Source organism: Mya arenaria, chromosome 16 (genome assembly GCF_026914265.1).
Source record: "Mya arenaria isolate MELC-2E11 chromosome 16, ASM2691426v1".
NCBI classification, from domain to species: domain Eukaryota; kingdom Metazoa; phylum Mollusca; class Bivalvia; order Myida; family Myidae; genus Mya; species Mya arenaria.
Window position 1 is genome coordinate 23819783 of NC_069137.1, and position 22428 is coordinate 23842210.

The 22428-nt window shown below is 33.2% G+C and overlaps 1 protein-coding gene across 3 annotated transcripts; it reads right to left on the bottom strand.

The window, feature by feature from the left end:
- Positions 1-2739: 2739 nt before the first annotated feature.
- LOC128222388 (uncharacterized) lies at positions 2740-21274 on the bottom strand. 3 transcript variants are annotated; one of them, XM_052931364.1, is made up of 8 exons: positions 21168-21274; positions 12297-12354; positions 7866-8368; positions 7513-7671; positions 7140-7293; positions 6395-6463; positions 5212-5520; positions 4725-4954 (listed from the first exon to the last, which is right to left on the bottom strand). In XM_052931364.1, exons 3-8 carry the CDS (start codon positions 8355-8357, stop codon positions 4872-4874), a joined length of 1266 nt encoding a protein of 421 aa, XP_052787324.1. In that variant the 5' UTR covers positions 8358-8368; positions 12297-12354; positions 21168-21274; the 3' UTR covers positions 4725-4871. The 3 variants fall into 3 exon arrangements, with proteins under 3 accessions (XP_052787323.1, XP_052787322.1, XP_052787324.1); XM_052931363.1 differs by having other exon boundaries at positions 2740-5520; XM_052931362.1 differs by lacking the exon at positions 12297-12354 and having other exon boundaries at positions 2740-5520.
- Positions 21275-22428: the final 1154 nt, after the last annotated feature.

The following is a 22428-nucleotide window of genomic DNA, read 5'->3' on the forward strand; positions in this document are numbered from 1 at the left end:
ACAGACATTTTTTTTTGTATTTCAGAATGCATCCATGCCACCTGGCTTTTGACATTACTGTTGTGGACAGACTTTCAGCAATGCAGGTATTGCCATGTTATGTATTACTGGAGGCAATAAGTTTGGAAATAAACCAGACTTTTGTCAAAGTTTCCCTCAAATAAATTGCCAGTATGTTTCTTGCTCTTTGATATTAACATTCGCTTGTTATGACATCATGATCAGTGTTTATTTCAATAGCTCATTGATAAACTGTTTTTTTCCGAATTGAATTTCTTTCATGCCGTCTTTGTTGCGGCTTTGAGATAATATCATTTTCTAATAAAACTACAAAATGAATTTTGCCTATGACACTTGTTTACCTAAGAAAAAATGTACTGCATTAGCAGTTTCTGCAGTTGATAACATACCTAGAGACCGTCTAAGGCAGTGTCTTATTTCATTTTAGATTTGTACTTAATTGTTTTACTTTTATATCTAATCTCATTGTTAAAATTATCAAAATAAACATGAGACCTCTTAGCTTTTTTTTTATTCTTTAATATGTACTTAAATTTGAGTTTAAAGAACAATAAAAAGCTAAATCGTCTTTAACGCATGTGATCTCTTTAAGTATGGTCATGAAATGTTTCGTTATAAAGGTAATTGCTAGAGGTTGTTATTCACTCACAATATTAATTAGTTTGAGTCACACTTATTCATAATTTCAAAACTCATTACATCCCGAAAATGAACCCAAATATGTTTCATATGAGATGAACACTTGTCTGAAATGTTAAGTGAAATCAGTATTTTTGTTGTCGGCGAAGCGTCAACAATATTGATCCCGCCATTGTAAGAGTCATGGCAGACAGAGTACCCAGAAAGTTTTTTCTTGGACATTGAATAGAATTCCTAATCATTCAACATTATAATGATGCCAAACAAGTCAAACCAATCAGCAAGTGAATGCGATTTTGATTGTTTACTGACTGTGCCATGCATTATGCGCATCATGATAATCGTATGTAAGTTTTTAAGAACCCCGAATGCAAGACCAAGTCACAGTCGGACAAGTGAAATTAAGGTAATTTAAAAATTATCCTCAAGAGTTTCTTTGGCTTTTGACAAACAGTCATGTGTTTTGCAATATTTTGCAATTAAAATGTTTTCAGCAACTAGTTCGGCAGCTAGAATTAATGTTCTTCTATGTTTTTTGTTTGTAATTTGTGTGTTCTATGTCTTTGGCGTTTGCCCAGTGCCACTAAACCGGGTTTATGTTTTAACTTTTTGCTACTGAGCTTGTTTTTGTAGCTTTTTGCATAAATATTGCAGTGACCGTGACTGTGGGTCCCTTTTGAAAATTACTCAGTGCATGGCCAGGTTTTAACCAGTATAAGCGAACTTACTAGCAATTGCAAGTGCAACGATGACATTTGATTTAAAGGAATATTATAGGTGGACGTGACACACCGTCTTCACATGGTTTACGTTTATGGCAAGTGTTTAAAATATATTAAAGCATGTGGATGCAATAGTCTAAAATAATAGACGTGTTATACGGGATTCTTCCAATACCTAACGTCTAAACGGGTTTGTCCAAAAACCGGGGGTGTTTGAAAAATATTGAAATTGCATAAAGTTAAGTATTTTATGATTGCAATTGATCATAAGGGTTTGTATTCATAGTTCACCATGTAAGTGAAAAGTTATTTTGCACAAAACAAGCATTTAATGCATTGAAATACATTATTTTCCTTTCCATTACGAAACGAAACGAAAGTTGACTGACACAGACAACAACTATGCCAGCGGAACAACTCGACCCAATCGTAATAACTCGGCCGCCTCCGACAAGCTTCGAGAAATACCTCGTAAATCCTATCGTAACAACTTTGCCATGGCCGAAATGTTCCGATTGTTTTGAAATTGTGCCTTGAAGCCTTTCATGTATATATTGTTATCTTTTGACGGAATGAAATGAAGAAAATCCGTCAAACTCATAATTATTCGTTGGATATTTATTTTTTGTGTACTAAACTAATATAAAATCATTAACTGGTAATATTTCTTGTTTTTTATGATATTTTATGGACGCAATAGACGGAATCCCGTTCGGAATTACTACCCAGTTTTCGTACAAAACAATTTGTACGTGAAGGATTTGCCCTATCAAAAATTCGTAAAAAAATCCGTCAACGTACAATTTTGGACTAGTATATGCAACAAAACGGATAATTCAAAATTCAAGAAATTGTGACACTTTAGGGAGACCTTGACCTTTGAGCCCACAATCATGAGTACTGTATGCGATAATTAACATCAAATGGTGACCATTTATGCATAGGTATTTTACAATCCAAATGAATGACCGAATCAAAGACAAACTACGGCGGACGGACATATACATGTACATACACGTATCTACAATCAACTCAAGTGGTGTCGACAGAAAGTATCTACATCACATGGAAAGATCAGCCGGATAAAGCTATCAAATTCCATTTTGTATAATTCAGCTTTTTAATATTAGTGTTATACAATAAAACAATATTATAAATATATTGGACTCTATCATTTTACTTATCAAAACGAACAAAGCCATCATTATAAAACGAACTGTCTCTGTCAAAGATAATAATTGACATTGTGTATATGGTCGGTCTCATATGTTGGATAAAACAAAGGAAACATATTATTAATTATTGGCGATACGAGTAGTTAACGCATAAGGTTTTTAACTGCAGACAAACTAGTATATAAAATTATTAACAGATTTATTTTTTAGTCTGACCAAAACAAAATACAATTGCACAGTGCTAAGTATTAACTTATGATTTTAATTTCTGTTAAACGACAATAATTTTTATATGCTACTTGTATTACAAATAAATTGGATTACATTGTACATATGTACAGATGAAGTATGATTATCAATTGCTATCTAAGTCTGAAATAAAATATATTCCTCATACTGTAAAGGGTAAATATAGCATACTACACTAGCAGCACTACACACTTTGAACAATTACTTTGATATTTGTTCATCACATTTTCGTCTTCTAAAAAAAAGGATATCTTCTGTGAAGACAGAAACAAAGTGCTCACTCCTCGCGATATACCGTTTAATTTCTTCATACTCTAATTTTGGTTGCACGGTACACAATAAAAAGCATACAGTAAAAAAAGGAGTTCTGTTCTCCAGCCTTTCTACAAGCCCCTTCATCGACCGCGCGGTGATTGCCACTTGTTTCAGTTGAACAGAGACGACAGAGGCTGGTAGGAGCAGGTCGTGATCATCGAGGTGTAAAGTCGACATGCTCAAGTCAAATGTAGGGATAAAACCAATGTCAAAACACCTGTTCCTCGAATTAAAGTCTATCTGAGTTAAAACACCTAAAAAGTATTTATCAAAAGTAGAACGCCAGGCCTGAAAGTAATTTCGAGTGTATAAGATATCGTTTGTTATGCGTCCTAATGTCAATGTTCTCAAATTAGTCAGTGATGGAAGACTCTGACAGAATAAACTAATGTCGGTAATTGTTCCTATTTGCAATGTTTTCAAAGTCTCTGATCCATTCTTTAATGACTGCAAAATACTACATTCAACTGTTTTCGAAATACAATTTAGATTCAATGAAACTAAATTCTTAGTATTGACCACGATATCCGTTGTTTCCAATCCAGATAGAACCAAGGTATGGAGACGGCTGCACGCCGAAATGTTGTACTGTCCAGCCTGTCGATGTATCGCAACATGCGTAAGAGTTTCTGTGGAGCTATTGAACACCTCCTGTAGTTTCAACTGGCTTGTATCAGATCTAATGCAAGAGATAGCACGTACTTTTGACTTGTTTATCGATAGCAAATCTTCTAATATGTCGGTATCCGTATCACGACCCCTATATACAAAGCAGAAGAGTGACAGATGAATGTTCAACATTTGATTTGATTGGGCCTCCTTATAACCCAAAACAATCGTTTTCTGAATGTTCGATGGAATTGATAACATGTGGATATTTGATTCACTATTTGATATCATGACTGACATCTCATTTGCTAGCTTAATGTTTAGACCGCAGAGGAAAATAAAAACCTGTGAAACATCCGCCATTTTACCGTTATTATCATAAAACGGTTTTACTACTCTTTGAAACTCTTTTGGGTGGTAGGACATGTATGTTGCAGCAAGGAATTCCTGAACAGTTTTATTTATGAACGAGTAGCTCGATGACCTTCTAATCAAAGATGTTGCTTTTGTTTCTTGCAAGAGTCCCGACTTCAGCACAAACACGAGATTATGTTCGTTCAAATTGTCAACTTTCTTAAACACCAATGATGATGTTTGGTCGCTCGAAAATAATGTCGTAAAAGCAAGTTTTGCCATCTCCATAACAATGCTATAGTACTTTTGTACATAATCTGTGCGCTGGAAACAAGGTAAGAAAGGATTTTTTATCTGCGAAATGATAGGCACTGGGAGAGCTTTTCGCCCTAACATCATTTCAATAGTGTATGCATATATGTCACACAGAGAACAGGATTCATGTTTTCCCTCAAACCATAAGCATACCAACAGCATCGATATAATCGGTACCGACAAAAGACGTGTAAGTTTCATTCTATCAACAAACCTGACAAAATCTAGCCACGTTTTCTTTACTGTAACTGTTTCATTAAGACTGTTCAATACTTTCTTAGTCAGTAATCCAGTATCTGACGTTCCCTCTATCTCCATATACGTGTCTATTTTTGTGTCTTTAACGCGTTGTTGTGACATTCTCCAGGGCCGTGATGTAATCAACACTGTTGCATCTAGGGTAGTGTTCAAATAAGGGATCTTTTTTCCTTCTTTTGGACAGCTGCATTTTGTATCATTTGGATGGGTCCATTCATCCAGGCCATCGGCTATGATCACGCACTTGTTTTTGGACAGGACACTCTGCATAGTCAGGTTTGCAGCGTCCCTCTGATCCTGTGGGTAAAATCTGTTGATAAGCTGATCTCGTATCATGTCTGTGAGGTTACAAAGGTTGCAGCTATCTCTTAGAGTGAGGTGAAATAAAATGTCAATGTCTTTAAAGAAAGTTTCATCTTTGAATTGGTCTTCCTGCTTTCTTTCAGGATTGAAAATATGTTTAAGATGACTGTTAAATACAAAAAACATTTCACACTCTGTAGACATACACGAGTTTTGAGGTAAGGTTTCTTTGTCAGGTTCGTTAATCTTACTCGTTAATGTGAACTGATAGGCCCATTTCAATGCGCACATTGCGGCACAGGTGGACTTTCCCATCCCGGCCTCGCCAACCATGAACACGTTTTTCCTAAAAGCATCCCTTTTACAGAACAATTGCCTGTAAGCCGTCACGGGTGTTCCGTTTTCTTTCTCGACCGCACCTACTTTTCGCGGGTCTTTCTCCACGATTTTTGGAGGGACGTAAAACTTGTCCAGTCTCTCGTTTTTGTCCGACATCAAGGGCGATATGGGCGCGCTGTTGAGTTCTTTCTGATAGTACTTGGCAAGCCGTTGTTGTAGATCTGAAAGAAACCCAAATTTAAGTGAATTTTTGTTTTCCATTATCAAGAGCTCAGAGAATAATAACGCTTTCGATGACCTATTAAAAGGCAATCGGGTAGTTTAAGTATTAATTTACCCAGTCTTCTAAGCCTATATTGTTTGTTTGCAATACATAAATTATAATTTTAATATGCTAAAGTTTAGCACATTAGATAGTATAAAATATCGAATATTATTACGACTCGCCTTATTTTACTCTATCCTGAGTATAATTATCATATTCGTCCAAGAACAAAGTATTTATTTACAATATTTTTTATAAAAAAATAATAAAGCGATTAGTTTCCGATTGAGTAAATGTAAGGCCAAAAAGAACCAAACAGTGCTTAAAAATCAACGACGTTAATGACGTCAGAGTGTGGGTCGGCATTAGCCTTGGAACTGATTTGTTGACACCCGAACGTATTTAAGACATTATTACACTGTGCGATTCATTCAAGTGTTTTGGGCAATGGTGTTCTAGATAATGACCTATTATGGTTTATTATTTTAACGCTCTAACTAAATTACTGCTAAGAGTTATGGCAAACAATGAACAGTTTTTCTGACAGAATTATAGGTATTGATGTTAAATGGACTATATAAGAATATAATTGTATTGTATTATTCGTCCATTGTCTGTATTAAACTTTTTACCGTATAATAATTGGTGCCTTTTATTTACAGCAAAATTATCCCGACATGCTGCACAATGTAAGCTCCTTTTCTTTTCGAATGCTCATATTTACACACTTAAATAACAGGTCAATAAAACAACAACTTAAATGTTTAATAATTAGTTTTTCGTATTTAATTGTAGCTAAGACGGAAACGAATGAATGGATACGAACTTACCCTCCAGGTTGTGTTCCCTTTCGTCTTTACCTCTGGTATCGAAACTGTGTTTGACCTTACGTTCGACCTCTATAATGCAATAAGGATGGATTTACGCAATGCATAAGAAACCAGTTAATACGTTCATTCGTACGCACCATTAAAATGGATAACGTTCTTATGAAGTAGCAATCAAAGCCGCAGATCATTAGTAGTTTCATGATTCCTACATATATAAATAAGACGTGAATGTAAGCCATACTGTATGAAAGCCGTGCATGTTTCGTCTGTGATTTTCGTAATATAGTTTTTACAAATAAACAGTTTCGAATTAATGTATTGACAGTTTATATTCGCAGCCAGGAATTCTAATGCAATGCAATGGAGATTTAAGGATAAGAATAATAATGAATTGATCATAACTATTTAAGCTGTGTACATAGTCCACACTTTTATTTGTTTTACAATTTGCTGTATTCCAATAACTGTTGTTTACACACACAATAACCTTTCTTATCAAATAATGCAGGCCATGTCTTTAACTTCGGATAAACTGTGACGATAATGGTTAAATTCCAAATGAAACAAAAAATACCCACGACGTAACACATTCATATGCTTTGTTCTTGCCTCAAGCAATATGAAACAAACAGTTTTGTGCTCAATAGCTTACGATCGATTGCGGCTTATGGGCGACGAAATATAATCATTATTGAAATACTGACGTAAGTGATAAGTGAGGTAGTTTAACGGAGACGGCAATTACCATCAACTATAAATCCGTTCAGTTCCTTTCGTAGTCTATCATACATCAGGCCCTCGATCTCTTTGAGCTGTTTGTCGAGGTCGAAGTTTGTCTGAAGCCATTTGTGTAAGGTTTCTGTCATAATGGCCGGTGTCTTTTCAACCTTGGCTTTAATCTGAAATATTTCAACTATTAGATAATGCAAAAAAAGTACTAACAGAAGTATACGTGCTCTTATTAACAACATATAAAGTAACAGTTCCTGTTCATCTTCTAGATTCATCCATATATTTTGTCTAAATTTAAAGAATTGAATTCCTTTTTATTACGAGGTAATGCCAGTATATGAAAGTAATGCGATATAATTTAAATAATGATCAGTACAACTTCGTACATTTCTAATGACATGAGCAGCTTGCTTAGCAAATGTATCATGTATGAGTTCTTGTGGGTCCTGAAGAACAGTAATCATCTTGTCCAGGCAGTCGTCTGCTGTCTGTCCGTCCAGCTCATAGCGGGCGTCATGCAGGGTCGTGTTCCTTATGTCTCGCACCTTTTTTATAGGTATATAAATATAACAATTTTATATAGAAATTACTATATTGTTCATGTTTAACAAACTTGAATGTTATGAGCGTGTTTTTGCTAAAACATAATATCTATACATGGATATTAGAAATGATAGCATGGAATACATGTTGTTATATATACACATATAAAGTGTGTTATTTAATAAAGTATGTTTACCTCTACAAATCGCTGAATATTTGTAATGTATTGTTTGATAAACGAACTGTTTAAACAGATGCTTAACAGTCCTGAAGCATCCAACTGACTCGCCCCTATCTTGTCAAAGTAGCCGGCTGAACTGAGATAACACTTGGCCACCTCCCAGTATCCGACGTGTTGATCCTGCCACTTTGTAGAATCTGTATTCAACCATGATGGATTGTTTCTAGCATGATTACGTTGTATCTCTTTGTTCATTTCATCACAGAAATGGGCTGGCCTGAATGGGGATTTTCCTGTCACTTTAGTCTTGCCATTTTTGCATTTATTGTTGATTTGACATTGATCACATGTTTGGTTATAACACTTGGCATTTACAGTGTTCATGAATGTTTGGTACTGTTGCTTTCCCTTTGTATCTACGTATCCCTGAAGTCCTTCTCTCACGTACAGGAGTCCCCAGACCACTCTTAGCCAGTTCTCGTGTCTTTTCTCGATACTTTCAGCCATGTTGAATCCTTCTGAAAAGGAAAGTTTACCAACCTACGATACGTGCGTGTTTTTCGCGATTATATGGTTCCTTTATCATATTTTTTAATGAGCACGGCTTAGTGATAAGAGGACGTGTTATTTGGAAACGTTTATTTGAATCGAATAGATGACACACGTTGGGCATTTCTGTGTTTTAAAACCTGCAATTCAATTGTTCTAAACTATTTCAGTGAAGACGTTTCACATCAGCAACTTCGAACGATAGAAATATAACGCCATACGCAAAAGAAACCCGAACAATTGATTGATTTCCAGATTTCTGAATTTCATTTTATTATGTTCGTGGTGTCTTCAAACGTGTTAATTTTTTTAAAAGGCTTTTTTGGCTGTACACGTTAACTCTAAAAATTAAATCATGTATCGGACTGATACAAATTATAGCAAAGGAACGACCAACGTATTATTACGCGTAGAGGACTTCACAAAGGTTCAGTAATCTCATATTACATAAAAAGGGAAGTACCTATTGAAAATGCAAATAAGTTCTAACAATTTCAAATAACACACACACACATTCATTCAATACGATCAGTCATATTGTGTTTAAAACACAAGGAGAGCAGTAAGTTAGCTAATTTATATAATGTATTAAAACGTTTTTCACGTTTCAAATTTTCTTGAAATGTAGCCTTCTATGTAATTGTCGTGTTTTTCATAAGATTAAATTTATATATATATATATATATATATATATATATATATATATATATATATATATATATATATATTGTTATTAAATCTATATAAATAAAGTTCATCTTATGAAAAACACGACAATCACATACTAGAAGGCTACATTTCAAAACAAAATTGAAACGTGAAAAAAGCTTATGTTATATTTGAAACAATGTCTTATCTTGACAACAAAACTAATTTATATGTCCCTCTTGACAACCAAAATTAATTTATATGTCCATGCATCAGGCATAGCTCAGGAGTAAAATGATACTGTTGTTTTTTAAACAGTATTTGTTTTAATTAATTTATACAAGTGGGAATATACAAACAGTATGCATGATCAAGCAAATACAATGATAATATCAGAAAAAAGGCATACAAAATGCATAAAAGGTATTTCAGACATAATTGAGAAGAAAGCGTTCAGCTTATACAATGTCTCGCTTCTGCGATATCATCATCATCATCATCATCATCTTCATCATCATCATCATCATCATCATCATCATCATCATCATCTTCATCATCGGCTTCATCTTCATTACCAAGATCAAACCTATATGCGTGTTAACATGGCTTTTCGCCGCAAAGATCGTAAAACAGGTTTATCTGGAACATAAAAGACCGACACGTGTGTGCACGTCTCGCTACGTGTTAGTTAGAACTGAACATCCCCATTTCAGTGCAAAACTATGCGACATTTCTGATTTCAGTTGCGGGTGGAGTATGGCGGAGGGAATATGGCGGGGTGTGACGCCATCATATACGGTCAACTTTAATAAATGCGTGTTGCGTTCAAACTAAAGGACGTTTAAGTAATTTGATCTAAAAAGACGCAGATGTTCAAGGTATATTCAAGCATTTTTGCATTGAAGCTAAATCGTGTCAGATCTATTTTTCATTCTAAGTTTAATTCATTGAAACACAGTATGTTCAGTTCTTAAACGTTTCCTCAAGATTTACTATAAAAAACACATTCAAAGTAAAGTAAGTTCAAAACAGCCGAGATAAAATGCAGCTGTTTTCTTTGCAGTTTTATAAAATTATATGATAACAATACTCACTGTTCTTTAAAGCTTTTAGTGTTTTTCCTTATCCCTCATTTTTTTTTAATCTAAACACATTGTATACAACTGGATAGTACATGTTGTCACTCCATTGCGGTTGGGCGAATTTATTGTCGATCTTAATGCGCAGCTATTTTATGGTTTGCGCACGTCATTTGAAATCACGTGAGTATCTCTTATCCTTTTTAGTTATTCAAATGTAATCCTGTTAATATTGAAGCTTGAAGTATTATTGCCGAACAGTTGAAGTTAAAGTATACTAAATGATTAAGTGAGAGAAGAGAAACGTTTGTTATATATGTTAACGGAATTGTTTTCATCAAATTCTAATAAATAAGCAATTTTGCTTTGGTTGACAATATATCTAATATATGCACAAACATCTACAAAAGCATTGTATATATTTTTCAAACATTGAGTTGACCTTACAATTTCAACTTAAATAGAGCAGCTATTTGTTTTAACTGGAAAGTTATTGGTTATTACTTTAAACAAAATATCAACAATTTCAATTGCAAAAAAACATATTTAAAGACAAACATAAATCGATTAAAAATAGAGAGTCTGTGTGTTTAAATATGCATACACGTTGACATTGATCATTATAAACATATGTGTTGATAGCGATGTACAGGGTACAAGTCGAAATAAACTGTCTGTCTATCTGTATGTCTGTCTGTCTTAGAAAACTTAAATGTGCGCTTGAACAAAAAATATTTGTTTGCGAAATACCTTGATAATTATAATTGAACAGCTTATATTGGGTTGAGTTATTTCAAGGGAAATGAATTTTATTTGCAGAAAAAGTTAAAGTGTCTAAGTGTGTGAACAAAGTATTGCATATGTTTCATTTACAGGTAATTTCATTGTTTCAAAACTATCGAGTAACGACGCATGCAACGTACAGTTTGCTTATTCTGAACAGTTCAAGGCCCATAACCATGAACTGACTTGAGCGACATACGTATACTTTTGACAAAATAGTATCATTTTCAAGCTGCGTTTTTTATATTTGTTATATGTATAAACAAACATAAATCTATTTATAATAGAGAGTGTTTGTGCTAAAAAAAAAACCTAACCGAAAACCTTTACATGTATTTAAATAGAGGTGATACTTGGAATGATTAGTATATCGTGGTGTTAAAGGTATATATTGCTGAGCATGCGGTGACAGCTGTGAAACCTGATAGTACGTTATTATTGGGTGTCTAAGTGTGTGATTCAATTATAAGTTATGTTTCATTTTCATGTGATTTCAATTCTTTTGTGAAAGCCTTACGAGATTAAAGCGCAAACAACATACGTTTTTTGTTTTTTTTAACAATTCAAGTACCACAACTATAAACTGACTAAGTGCTGCAGAGTTATAAATTAAAGTAATTCAACCTAATTTAAGTTGTTTACGACTTAATTTGTAGTTAATAGTTAAGTTGTAAAAATGCATTACCGAATTAAATTATTTTTAGATCATGTAAACGAGTTATTCATCTGTCTGTTAATATCGGTGAACAAGTCTTCTCGCATACTTAATATCCGACTGAAGAGTACTAAATTATTCGTTATTTTTAAGTAAGATGTGTACACACATGAACTAAGAAAATGCTTGACAAATGAGGAATGTAGTAGCATAAATTTTAAAGACTCTGCTGTGAAAGCATTTGTGCTGGATAACTTGCTATGTAAGAGAAAGTATGTTATTGAATAAATGGTTCGTGTGCTTAATAATTATATGTATTGGGAATGTTGAAAATTGATGACACGTATCGTTTATCCCATTTAGTAATAATAATCATATGTTAGTTTATACACCTTCAGTTGAAAATGAATTCTAACATAACTTTTTTTGTTTTCGTTAATGAACTATTTTTCATATTTAAACTGTAATCATGAATACATAATGCATACGTGCATGAAACAACATGCGGATACATAATTATGACATGCCAAATAGCACAAATAATTAATAAAAAACGATTACGACGTGACGCGACTTGAATCATACATTACATGGCTGCTATTATTATTTAATTTTGTTATCACATGTGATACCCTGTGGCTGGTACAAAAAACTATCAGGTGTTTTATATCATACACGGGAAATAAAAGACTTTATAATTTTTAATTTCGGTTATATTCCAGCAACCCATACCTTTATATCGAATAATCTGTCACTGTCACACTGGCACTTGTCCTCATTGTCCTCATTACTGAATAAAATTATATCATTAAGATTATCTAGATAACGTAGGTCACTTTCAATCTAAATCATAAGAGAAACACGTGGTACTTTCTCTTGATTTAATGAAAAAGTATTTATACGTTCCTCATTTACTGTATTAAAGCAAAATCAACATCATGAATATATTATAAAATTATGATTTACATATTAACTGTTTAAAAGGAAGCAAGTTTTTTGTTTGTTTTATTCCTACTTGTTATGTACTGGTATACATTGACTAGCGATACATAGTAATGATTTAATTTCAAACCATTCAAGACGCAATGCTCCAACGTAGATTCCATATGATATATGTGTGATACTTATGATTGTTTAAAGCTTTGCGATGAAACCACCGTACAATAGTTTGTGTTTAACCACAAAAAAACGCTTTGCTTAAATTGGCAGAATCCGGCTGTTGCGCGAAAACAAGTGACTCTTAACTGCCCTGGACAAAATCAATGGACTTAGGGTAAAATCCATCCAAAACATAAGAAAGGTTTTAAACAGGAATGAAACAACTAATAAATATACAATTTAAACCGTTAATTGATATGCAAACGCATGTTTCAATTACATTCCAATAAAAAGCATACACACCAATATAGTACATAAATTGCAAAGCAAAAGAGTAAACGGCTAATACTTATGCAATTCATTCAATATGCATATTGTGATAAATTGAACGTGCACAATCGTTCCAAGTTTAAATGATAAAAAAGTTGCAAGAATGAAATAATGACTGAAAAGAACAACTCTATTTTCGTTTTCTTATACAAATCAGACATACAAATTACTTACCTTGATTGTAATTTTTAATCAATTTTAATTTAAATATAACAAAACTTATTTGATGATATATGTATTTTGAGAGTTATCAAATAATTTACTGTGGTAATTATATATGAAAATAAGGCGAATGGTATATGAAACAAAATCATAATCAAAAACAAGTAGGGGTTATAATTAATGCGACATGTTGCTTATAATATTGGAACAATAATAAATGATAATTATATATTTGTTTTGTTTTCTGAAGAAGAAGATTTTAGTGACTGGCTGCTTTAAGTAATGTTGTAACGTTATGAAATTTGTCTTATTTGCCATGTGTGCAAAAAGCGACATCTGAGCCTTACTATACAGTGTTACATTTTGTGATAACGTTATTCTTGATTTAAAGATGCACTCTAACTCCCAAATAGATTAACCACAGTAAATACATTTGTTTAAAGTACTCAAAAGGATTTGAAAAAAATGTCAAAAACTATGATTCCTATAAAGGATACCTAGTTTAATTTTGAATGAAAGTTCAGAAAACATACTATTTCTACCTTATGAGATGATAGTAGATCACATTAAATCTTTTAGCATTTACCAATCATTCAATATTTTCATGTATTAAATACAGGGTTACAATCTTGTTATCAGTAATCAAAAATTTTCATAAATGCATTGTTTAGTAAGCAGTTAAAGGTATATCACTCAACATATATGTTTGTTTGACCTGTGTATGTATTGATTTTGAATAAGAGTGTCACTTTAAGAAATATGTTATGTCTCACCATGCATTACATATTACATTAATGTATATTAAAACAAGATATGAGTTCATATCTCTAATGCTGGACTTAAATTTGGATGAATCCTTGTTTTAAGAAAACTCTCAAATGTATTATTTTGAATCTCTTACTAGGTAATAAGGAATATAAATATCCGGGCAACTCTCATTTCAGTCAATGCGTCATCATTATAATCATTATTATTATTATTATTATTATTATTATTATTATTATTATTATTATTATTATTATTAATGTTTATGCCTAATAAAAGTTCTGTTCTGTTCAATAAAAGTTCTGTTCATTATTATTATTATTATTATTATTATTATTATTATTATTATTATTATTATTATTATTATCATTATTATTATTATTACAAAAATTATTATAAATATCATTATCATTATCATTATTATTATTATTTTATTTTTTATTCTTATTATTAATATAATTATGAATAATAATATTATTATTATCATAATTATTACATTATTATTATTGTTATAATGATTATTATTATAATCATAATTATTATTATTATTATTATTATTATTATTATTATTATTATTATTATTATTATTATTATTATTATTATTATTTTATAACAAACAGATGCCGCATACAAACACCCGTTCGTTCGACGAGAGTTGCCGTGGTAAAGAGGAATTTGAATATCTGGAACCTGTCAGTCCGGGTAGTGTACATGCGCGAATGAATACAGGGAAAAGAAGAGTTCTGGATTGATTCGACTTTGACAATTCAGTGTCGACCAAGACAGTATAATACATGTATGTATAATCTAAGTCATACTAAAACATATCAAGCGATAAATTATATGCGTCTGCGTACAATTAAGCTGAAAATCAACAACGTCACACCAAGTTCGTTCATTTATACGTATTTACTAAATGTTTAACATTCAACAGTATGAACTTTGGAAATCGTTTTTATACTCAACATCAACTTCTGTCTACTTTATGTCCCTGACATAAAGTTTCTTCTTTACACTTACTGGATAAGGAAGCGGAAAATATTGTTTTGAGAACAGATCCAAAGTATGAATTCGCTTGTATTGTGAATGGTTATATAAAACATTACCTTCATCCATAGTTTGAGATTGTTTATACACGCAAAATATATCGAATTAAACTTTCTTTTAGCAACAAAGGTATATAGCTTCTCAATTTAAATGGATTAACCAAGAATAAAACATGTAGAAAAATGTATTCCGCAATACATTAAAAATAAGGAAGTGCCAATAAAATATTATTCATATAAAATGCCTGTCCGAAAATCCAAATTTACTTTAATAAAGTACTGACAAAAGATGCCATTTCTGCAAATGCACATGCTTCGCCTTCTTCATGAGATTGTATTGACTCAGTGTACCGCTACGACGCTGTTGGACATAATGTGGCAGATTATTTTAAGTTTACTAAAAACACTCTCTTAAGAAAACTGCTAAAAAAGGTCCTAAAAACTGGATAGCATCTGAAATTAATTTCCATACAAGTTAAATAGATTTGACAGAAAATTTATAAATATTGTAAAAGCTGGTGTAAAAAAAGGGGTTGAACACATTGCATAAATAATTAATTAATAATAATGAATATAATGTCTTCCCTAATAGATAAGAAAATAAATTGTTTTCATCAATTATCCATTCGCCTTCCATCCTAGTCTAGCTTGATAACTCCAGAACTGATTACGGATATCAAATCCTACAAATAGTGTTCGTTCCAGCTGATAAAGCAGCTAATAACATACTTATAGTTTGACGTCTATATAATGTCAATACTTACAATGCACCGTTACAATCTTCTAGAATTTACGTTCCTAGCCAACTTCATACATTTCACAATATATAGTTACAAACAAATTGACTCCTCTATCGAAAAAAAAAACTTTTGCTAGCGAGAAAACTACTTATATGGCAGTTAATGATAAAAAAAGCTGTTTTTACCAATTAACGCTCAGATAAATATATCTTCTGGATATGCACATATATCATTGATACATTAAATTTTGTACTGAATCAGTCTTTTCTAAAATTTCGGTAAATGTTTATATAAACAAACCAAGGCATTCCAATGGGTGCCAACTAAGCTTTTTACTTGCAGACCGGTTTTTATACTGCTATGACGTGAATTTATGTAGAAAATATCTATGGTTTGAGATCTCGCCTTTGTTGATGAATTCAATAGCACTTTAAGATATATTAACGATATTTTAAGTTTGGATAATACAGATAATATTAAATCGATATACACTTCAAAATCTTTATAAATCTTATACATCCAATTTAAAAGCATCAATATTCATGATAAACGTGGAAATTCTAATTTTAAAATAATTAAATACCCTTCTTTAGATAGAGATGTTCCTAGTTCACAATCATATAGTGTTTTATCGCTCTTCACAACAGCTTGTCTCCAACTCCACAAGATATGCATACAGACCAATGACGTCAGGACTGTGTAAACAGGTAAACTAGTGCACTCGCACTACAATATTAAGAGCAAACAACCTGGTGAATGGCTGCCATCTGGCCGTGTCAGCTGGATGGTCCAATATTTAACGGTGTTTTTGTATTTAAAGGACGAGGACGCAACTCTTATTGCGAAAAGAAACTAATTTGAAATAGTTATGTTAAATGATAAATTAATTCTTACTTTGGGTAACGTATTGACAGGTAAGACAAATAAAAATAAAATAAATATTTGAAAGATGATGTGTATGCCTGATTGTGATTAAAATGTCTGACAACAAACAAATAAGCGTAATTACTGATTGTGACCTTGATATTGGATTCAAATATATTGTTGCTTTTGTGTCAGGTGGCTTTCATGTCTAGAAATTTTAAAATCCCACTTAGCATGGCCAAGTTACAGTCCTTCCAAAACTTTTAATATCCCCAATGCATGGCCAAGTTACAGCATCGACAAACCAAAATACAATGAATGTTGACCAATGGCTATTGTATGTGACCTCATGACCTTTGACTTACAGACATGTGTATTGCACGCGACATACCGTATTCTTCAAATTCACACATGACACTAAGAAGTTGCTTAAAAAGGCCTTGTCTGCCTCGGGCTTTAGATTAATGCTATAAAGGTCTTATGTGACTCGGGCTTTTGATAGTTGCTACAAAAGGTCTAATGTGACATGGACTTCAAATAGTTGCAACAAAAGGTCAAGTGTGACTTCGGCTTTTGATAGTTGCTACAAAAGGTCTAATGTGACATGGACTTTAAATAGTTGCAACAAAAGGTCTAGTGTGACATGGACTTTAAATAGTTGCAACAAAAGGTCTAGTGTGACTTCGGCTTTTGATAGTTGCTACAAAAGGTCTAGTGTGACTTCGGCTTTTGATAGTTGCTACAAAAGGTCTAGAGTGACATGGACTTTAAATAGTTGCAACAAAAGGTCTAGTGTGTCATGGACTTTAAATAGTTGCAACAAAAGGTCTAGTGTGCCTTCGGCTTTTGATAGTTGCTACAAAAGGTCTAATGTGACATGGACTTTAAATAGTTGCAACAAAAGGTCTAGTGTGACATGGACTTTAAATAGTTGCAACAAAATGTCTAGTGTGACTTCGGCTTTTGATAGTTGCTACAAAAGGTCTAGTGTGACTTCGGCTTTTGATAGTTGCTACAAAAGGTCTAGTGTGACTTCGGCTTTGATAGTTGCTACAAAAGGTCTAGTGTGACTGGGGCTTTAGAAAGTTGCTAAAAAGGCCTTGTCTGCCTCGGGCTTTAGATTAATGCTATAAAGGTCTTGTGTGACTCGGGCTTTTGATAGTTGCTACAAAAGGTCTAATGTGACATGGACTTTAAATAGTTGCAACAAAAGGTCTAGTGTGACATGGACTTTAAATAGTTGCAACAAAAGGTCTAGTGTGACTTCGGCTTTTGATAGTTGCTACAAAAGGTCTAGTGTGACTTGGCTTTTGATAGTTGCCACAAAAGGTCTAGTGTGACTGGGGCTTTAGAAAGTTGCTAAAAAGGCCTTGTCTGCCTCGGGCGTTAGATTAATGCTATAAAGGTCTTGTGTGACTCGGGCTTTTGATAGTTGCTACAAAAGGTCTAATGTGACATGGACTTTAAATAGTTGCAACAAAAGGTCTAGTGTGACATGGACTTTAAATAGTTGCAACAAAAGGTCTAGTGTGACATGGACTTTAAATAGTTGCTACAAAAGGTCTAATGTGACTTCGGCTTTTGATAGTTGCTACAAAAGGTCTAGTGTGACTTGGCTTTAGATAGTTGCTACAAAAGGTCTAGTGTGACTCGGGCTTTAGATAGTTGCTACAAAAGGTCTAGTTTGACTCGGGCTTTAGATAGTTACTACAAAAGGTCTAGTGTGACTTGGCTTTAGATAGTTGCTACAAAAGGTCTAGTGTGACTCGGGCTTTAGATAGTTGCTACAAATGGTCTAGTGTGACTTCGGCTTTAGATAGTTACTACAAATGGTCTAGTGTGACTTCGGCTTTAGATAGTTACTACAAAGGGTCTAGTGTGACTTGGCTTTAGATAGTTGCTACAAATGGTCTAGTGTGACTTCGGCTTTAGATAGTTACTACAAAGGGTCTAGTGTGACTTCGGCTTTAGATAGTTACTACAAAAGGTCTAGTGTGACTTCGGCTTTAGATAGTTACTACAAATGGTCTAGTGTGACTTCGGCTTTAGATAGTTACTACAAAGGGTCTAGTGTGACTTCGGCTTTAGATAGTTACTACAAAAGGTCTAGTGTGACTCGGGCTTTAGATAGTTGCTACAAATGGTCTAGTGTGACTTCGGCTTTAGATAGTTACTACAAAAGGTCTAGTGTGACTTGGCTTTAGATAGTTGCTACAAAAGGTCTAGTGTGACTCGGGCTTTAGATAGTTACTACAAAAGGTCTAGTGTGCCTTCGGCTTTTGATAGTTGCTACAAAAGGTCTAGTGTGACTTCGGCTTTTGATAGTTGCTACAAAAGGTCTAGTGTGACTTCGGATTTAGATAGTTGCTACAAAAAGTCTAGTGTGACTTCGGCTTTGATAGTTGCTACAAAAGGTCTAGTGTGACTTCGGCTTTAGATAGTTGCTACAAAAGGTCTAGTGTGACTTCGGCTTTAGATAGTTGCTACAAAAAGTCTAGTGTGACTTCGGCTTTGATAGTTGCTACAAAAAGTCTAGTGTGACTTCGGCTTTTGATAGTTGCTACAAAAGGTCTAGTGTGACTTCGGATTTAGATAGTTGATCTCAAAGGCCTAGTGTGACTCGGGCTTTAGATAAATGATTAATAAGGCCTAGTGGGCTTCAGATATTTACTATTTAACGCCTATGGTGACTCGGGCTTTATATACTTAGGTATCACCTAACAGTTGTGTTTAAGCCTTGACATATTGTCCGGGGTAATCCCTTTCAGATGACCTACTCGTAAATAAAAAAATAAAGTCTCCGTGCATCCAAGCTTTTCACGAATAGTGCAGGTAGGTGCCGATTACTTTTGTTTCATTACTTAAGCATTACAAGTTTATTGTGCAAGGGTTGAAACAGAATTCCATTCAATATGAATAAAGATATCTTAAATTAATTTCACCTTCTCTCACTGACACTGTCATTTACGCCCAGATTGCCACCCCGGGGTTCTTTTATTCATGATAGCATCTATGCTCGATTTGACAAGGATTTTCTTTGCTACGGGCTTGTTGTAAATTGTTTTATATACATTTATTTTGGCTTTCGTTTACTTGTAGTCTCAGATTAAGTTTCCATTTCCTGTCCTGTTATATGATAACACATGCGCCGCATTTGATAAGGACTGACCTCGCCCGGAGTTTGGTTAAACATATTTTCGCGAAAGTGTTAGTGCATCCAAGCATCCGCGGTTCATGAATATGCAAAATCGCGACCGAGCGTTCATACTGCATGAACGCACAAAAATCATCAATCCTTTATTGATTTACTGAAAAACGTTTTAAAATGTTTATCATTTTTTGTTTTTAAACAGGGAATGACGTTAATGAACATATAACATATTATGACGCTATATTTCTGTGTGTGACGTCACCATTTAAAAGAAAGCAAATTTCTTTAAAAGCATAGTGTTAATGTTGTCACTGGATATCATCTCAGCATTCATTTTATTATTATGATTAATTAATTATAATTTTCTGAAAGGCATATAACGCCGGAAAGTACATTGATTTGTCAATTTAATGTGTTTGGCTAATCATCAGCTCAGGGGAAAAGGATAGGTCTTTCGTTATTGTTTACCATTAATATCGGTTTTAAATTAAAACGGACACTCGTCAACATATTCATCACAATTGTATCTAACTCGTCCAGGAAATGTGTGTGTAAGCTCGCTAAAGGCTCGCTTACTATCAAATTTCCTGAACTCGTTGAATAAATGTGTGTATTTATGACAAATCGAGACAAATCCTAAACATATGGATTGTTTGTTTTTTTCAAATACTTCATACCGATAAGCTATCAGCCAAAAGATTAATTTCTGCCTATGTCTATAAACGGAGGTCGAAAACTAACCGATCAATAAAATGACATCATTGAATCAATATCAAGGTAGTATAACTTGTTCACTTTTAAAAGTAAACTGATTTTGTATTTAATAAGCAAGCAAGCAAACATAACTTACATCAATGAACTGACTTTGGCTTAAAAATGAATCGTCAATATGGCAACATTTTCGAAGAATACACACATAACCAACTCTTTAGATGCATCTATAAATATATATTAACCTAGAACCATAAAGGGCCTACACATTTGTGTACGCCTTGCTACGCTTTAGTTGTAACCCAACTTTCGGAGTCCATTTCAAAAGTATGCAGCATCACGGAAACTGTACATAATTTTAGCGGTTTTCCGGATTTCAGGGGCGAAGGGATTGGGGAGGGATGTGACGATCGACTGTTATGTATACGTACTGCATTCAAATCAATGGAAATAAAAGTAATTCAAATATATAAAAAAAATCGCACATATTCTCGGTTTTACTTTTTATTGAACATTTTGAGCTAGTGCGTTTAAGAACTAAATACCATTTAAGTTAATTTTATGAATTTCAGCACTGTATGTTCTGTACTTAAACATTTCCACAATAGTCCATATAAAAAGTCGCAATATCAACTTTCGATTGTGTTTTTTTTTTGAGAATCGCTCTGATCTGTTAAATAGAAACAGACAAGAAAAAAAACAACAAGTTATCGAATCATATAATAAAAATACTCACAATTTGTATCAAGTTTGTTTGTGCGAGTTATTTCGTCATCCCTCATATTCTTATAATGCAAACACACTTTATACAACAGGATAATACATGTTGTCACTACATGGCCGCCAAGCGAAATGATTGTCGATGTTAATGCGCAACTATTATATGGTTCGCGCGCGTCACTTCAAATCACGTGTTTATATCTGACTCATCAGAAAATGGTAATCCCCGTTTCTTTCATAAACTATCAGTGACGCAAATGATATGATACATTGTTAAGGTAATATAAAACCGAAGCATGTTCATACATTTTCTAATTAATTAAAAGGAAAATATAATGTCACATCACCACGTTCTACATAAATATGTTTAAGTATCAAATGCATATAATCAAGTACTCGTAATTTTGTATAGTTTAATATTTGGCTATCAAACGCGAATAGCAATAAGAAATTCATTGTAGACAATTGACGCTTTTATCGTCTGTTTATTCGTATTTTAATAATCGAAGCAATTAAAATATTTTATTGAAGAACTTTTAGATACATTTGTAATATATGATGAACCATTGTTTCGTTGGCTTTTTGTTATTGTAAATACACATATTGAAACTCGCTACCAAGCAAGACAGTCCTAAGGCGAGCAGAAGATCTTGACCCGATAGGAGATCACGTTCTGTTAGGATGCTCTAAAGACACTATCGAGTTATATAATAACAGCATAGGACTTATTTTACACATCTTTATTAAGCATGAATTTGTTGTTGGACGCAATAAGTAAGTCTATGCATTTGAGAAAGTTACTCCATGTATTGTGTGCAAACAGGATATTTTATCCCACAAAATCTGATTCTCATTTCAGCATCTTCTGTATTTTTTTCTTCATTTTTTTATTCTTTATTTTTTTCAAAATAGACTGAATAATGTGTAGTTTATTTTCAGTGAATTAACATTAATTAATTCGCAGAAATGAACAAGCAACAACACACCTCAATAGATATACATAATTTGTATGGTAAGATCAGGACATTACATTATGTACATTGTTTTCAGTTGCCAAATAAGCATTTAACGAAAGGATGATTTCAATGTGATGATGATTTGTCGCCTTTTATTGATAATATATTATTTAATTGATCTGGCATTTGTACTGGTAGACTTGTTGTGCGCTCTACGTTATCCAGGCATATGTACACTGTGTATAATAAGTATAGTGCAAAAGTGAACGATAATAACAGAATCAAATTTAAAGCTTTCTGTTAGTAAACTTAAAAACATTA

What these genes read in the sequence shown, in the direction of transcription:
- LOC128222388 (XM_052931362.1), bottom strand. Translation starts at nt 8,357, where the DNA reads ATGGCTGAAAGTATCGAGAAAAGACACGAGAACTGGCTAAGAGTGGTC. An exon ending in GAACGGATTTATAGTTGATG is followed by an intron (nt 6,464 to 7,139) that starts GTAATTGCCGTC and finishes ATTGCATTATAG; the next exon opens with AGGTCGAACGTAAGGTCAAA. An exon ending in AAGGGAACACAACCTGGAGG is followed by an intron (nt 5,521 to 6,394) that starts GTAAGTTCGTAT and finishes GGTTTCTTTCAG; the next exon opens with ATCTACAACAACGGCTTGCC.